A 2,572-nucleotide genomic window follows, 5' to 3' on the forward strand; every position below is an offset into this window, starting at 1 on the left:
TGCCGCTGTTGTTACCCTGGTAGGTGGCAGCGGCCGAGCGCAGCGCGTTGGCCACGGACACCATCTGCTCCTCCCGGAAAATCGAGTACGCGTCCGCGCCAGAGACACTGAACAGGCTGTTGATGCATTCAGTGGTCGCCGCCTTCACCGCCGCGACCAGCGCCGAACCCTGAGCACTGGCGAACGTCGAGGTGCTGCACCCCGCCATCACACCGTCCACCCCCGCCATCGACGGGCGCGGGTGCGCGTCCATCGGCGTCGCGTCGTCGTAGGACCGACGCAGCTGCGCCTGGTCCGCTTGCATCGGCGGACGCAACCGCGCCGGCAGCGCCGTCCGGCTCTCGGTGGCGCGTGGAAACAGACCCTGCCCAGCGGCCGGGGCTCCAAACTGCTCACGCCACTTGGCCAACTCGGGGCTTTCGTCAGTCGAGAGTGTGGTCACCGACTGCTTGGAGGCGGCAGCGGACGCGACAAGGACGGCGGCAAACAACTTCATGGTGGTCCAGGAAGTCGAAAGCAAATTCAAAAATGGTAGTAGTTGTCTAGCGCGCCCGCATCGTTTGCAAAGGTCGTCCTCGCAGACGGACTGGAGCGAAGCAATCTGGTTACGTTGCGCGAGCTGTATGATTCTGATTTCAAGCTGAAGCTTTCTGATTTGCTCAGTAGGAGATCGGCGTACAGTCTAGGTAATCCCTGCCTGAATGGAAGTAAACTATACTCCATTCTTTAGAGTAGTGTCTCATCAATCTACAGAAGTTCTTTTGTGTGCGCGTGCGGAATTTCGCGACACCTTCTTGCGCAATACGGACAGGATCGGCTTCCGTGTAGCTCCCGTAAAACGGCACGCGCAGCTTGGTCACGTTTTGCTTGAGCTGATCCAACGCACCGGCGCGAAACATATCGGCGCACACCATGTACGTCCCCGCCCCTTGCGCTGGTAATAATGCGCGTACTTGGCGATCGTCGTTGTCTTCCCGCTCCCCTGCAACCCGACAAACATGACAACGTTCGATTGTCCCTTCTTCATCTTGTACGAAGGAGTTTCAGGCTCCAACATCGACACCAGCGAGTCCACGACTGCGTTGTGAATGATGCGGCGACGGTTGTCCCCCTTGTTCTCGTCGTCGTCGACGGCATTCTTTTGTTTCGTGAACACCTCGGCAACACAAATGTGGCGACGCTCCGTGGCCGAGGCATGCCTCTTGGGTGTTCCTATCGTGTGGATGTAAACGATGCTGGATCAATTACCTTGGCGTGAAGGATCTCCATTGCCGCAGTCGCTGTACCTCGCGATTGGCGTCATGGAAGCCCTCGTCATGGTCGGGGCAATCATCACACTTGCACCTTGTCGCCTACCAAGCAGTGTCAAGCGGCACTCCAGGTATTCACTCGACCATGTCTCCACTGCTTAACCATGTAGCATGTAGAGCGGAGGCAGATTCAGGCATCTTGATCGGCGTCGCCATCGTGCACATCGTGATATTCAGTCGTTTGCTCATGGACCTCTCAGAAGGCACGCAGTCAGGTACGTGTAAGCCTTAACAATTCTCCCCATCTTGGGTGCATCACCAAGCGCTCCTCCCTGTAGACTACGCACTGGTACATGTGTGGCTATCGTTTGTTCTTGGGGCGTCGTCTTTTTTGCGTGTGCATTTATCACGCCGTGGTCCATCACTTCCGCGGCGGTCGACAGCGTTTTGCTCCATGGACTGTGCCTCATCTTTCAAGTGCCAACAGGTAGCTCGACTACTTTTGCTCATGACAACACGTTTGCTTACTGTCATTCATAGGCATGTTCGCCGTGCATCTCCATGCTGCGTTGCATCTGTATATCGCCCTTCTATATGTCGTGTGCGGCGTATACAACGTCTACTTCCAGTTAGCATACACACTGGAGGGTGACTGACGCATTACATGTGTCTGTCTCACCTTCGGGCCAAGCACGGAACGAGCAAGCGGTGCCTTGTGCACCATCCCCAGGACGGCTGACGTCGGGCTGGCCACGAGATAATTCTACTTTGTAGGCAGAACTGGCTCTCTTGTTCTTCTCGTAGGCAACAGCATCATAAAATTCGATTTAACATTTGACGCACTGGTTGCAACATACGATGAGGGGTCGCTCAACTTCTTACTCTGGGCAGATACATTGTTTGTAAAACGAGATATACATGGACTCGTCGTATCTCATGTCCCCCCTTCGTTGCGAATGGATCCACCTCGAGTCCCTAATGCGTCCCCAAGTAGAGTGCCGACATGCGTTGGAGCAGCGAATGAACTCGAGTGTCCAACTTTGACTCTCAAGCGCCTAGTCGTGGACGATTCATCGAGTTATCTGACGCTCAATGTAATGCATGTGCTCCGTACGACCAGCAGTGTGAACGCGTCATTGCCATTTATCGTGGTGTCGCTCGCGCCAAGAAGTACACGCGAGTGGCTCGTGGGAAAGGAAGGCATTGAGAACGTTGGTCTTGCCACGATTATCAAGCAACCCATCAAGGCGAACGAAATCGACCGCATGTACTTGGTTGGGAACGCCAGCGGGTTGAACTGCCTCATTGTTGACGACACGGCC

The 2,572-nt window shown here is 55.3% G+C and overlaps 2 protein-coding genes across 2 annotated transcripts; one reads left to right on the plus strand and one right to left on the minus strand.

Moving 5' to 3' along the window:
• Positions 1 to 539, plus strand: H310_11746 (hypothetical protein; the record flags this gene model as incomplete). The annotated part of the gene is made up of 1 exon (XM_008878514.1): positions 1 to 539. A coding segment is annotated over one exon (535 nt), but the record flags the coding sequence as incomplete, so codon positions are not given.
• Positions 540 to 856: 317 nt separating this feature from the next.
• Positions 857 to 1,318, minus strand: H310_11747 (signal recognition particle protein 2; the record flags this gene model as incomplete). The annotated part of the gene is made up of 2 exons (XM_008878515.1): positions 857 to 1,212; positions 1,249 to 1,318. The coding sequence occupies 2 exons, from the start codon at positions 1,316 to 1,318 to the stop codon at positions 857 to 859; spliced, it is 426 nt and encodes a 141-aa protein (XP_008876737.1).
• Positions 1,319 to 2,572: the final 1,254 nt, after the last annotated feature.

The sequence above is a fragment of the Aphanomyces invadans genome (assembly GCF_000520115.1).
Source record: "Aphanomyces invadans strain NJM9701 unplaced genomic scaffold supercont1.34, whole genome shotgun sequence".
NCBI lineage: Eukaryota > Oomycota > Saprolegniomycetes > Saprolegniales > Verrucalvaceae > Aphanomyces > Aphanomyces invadans.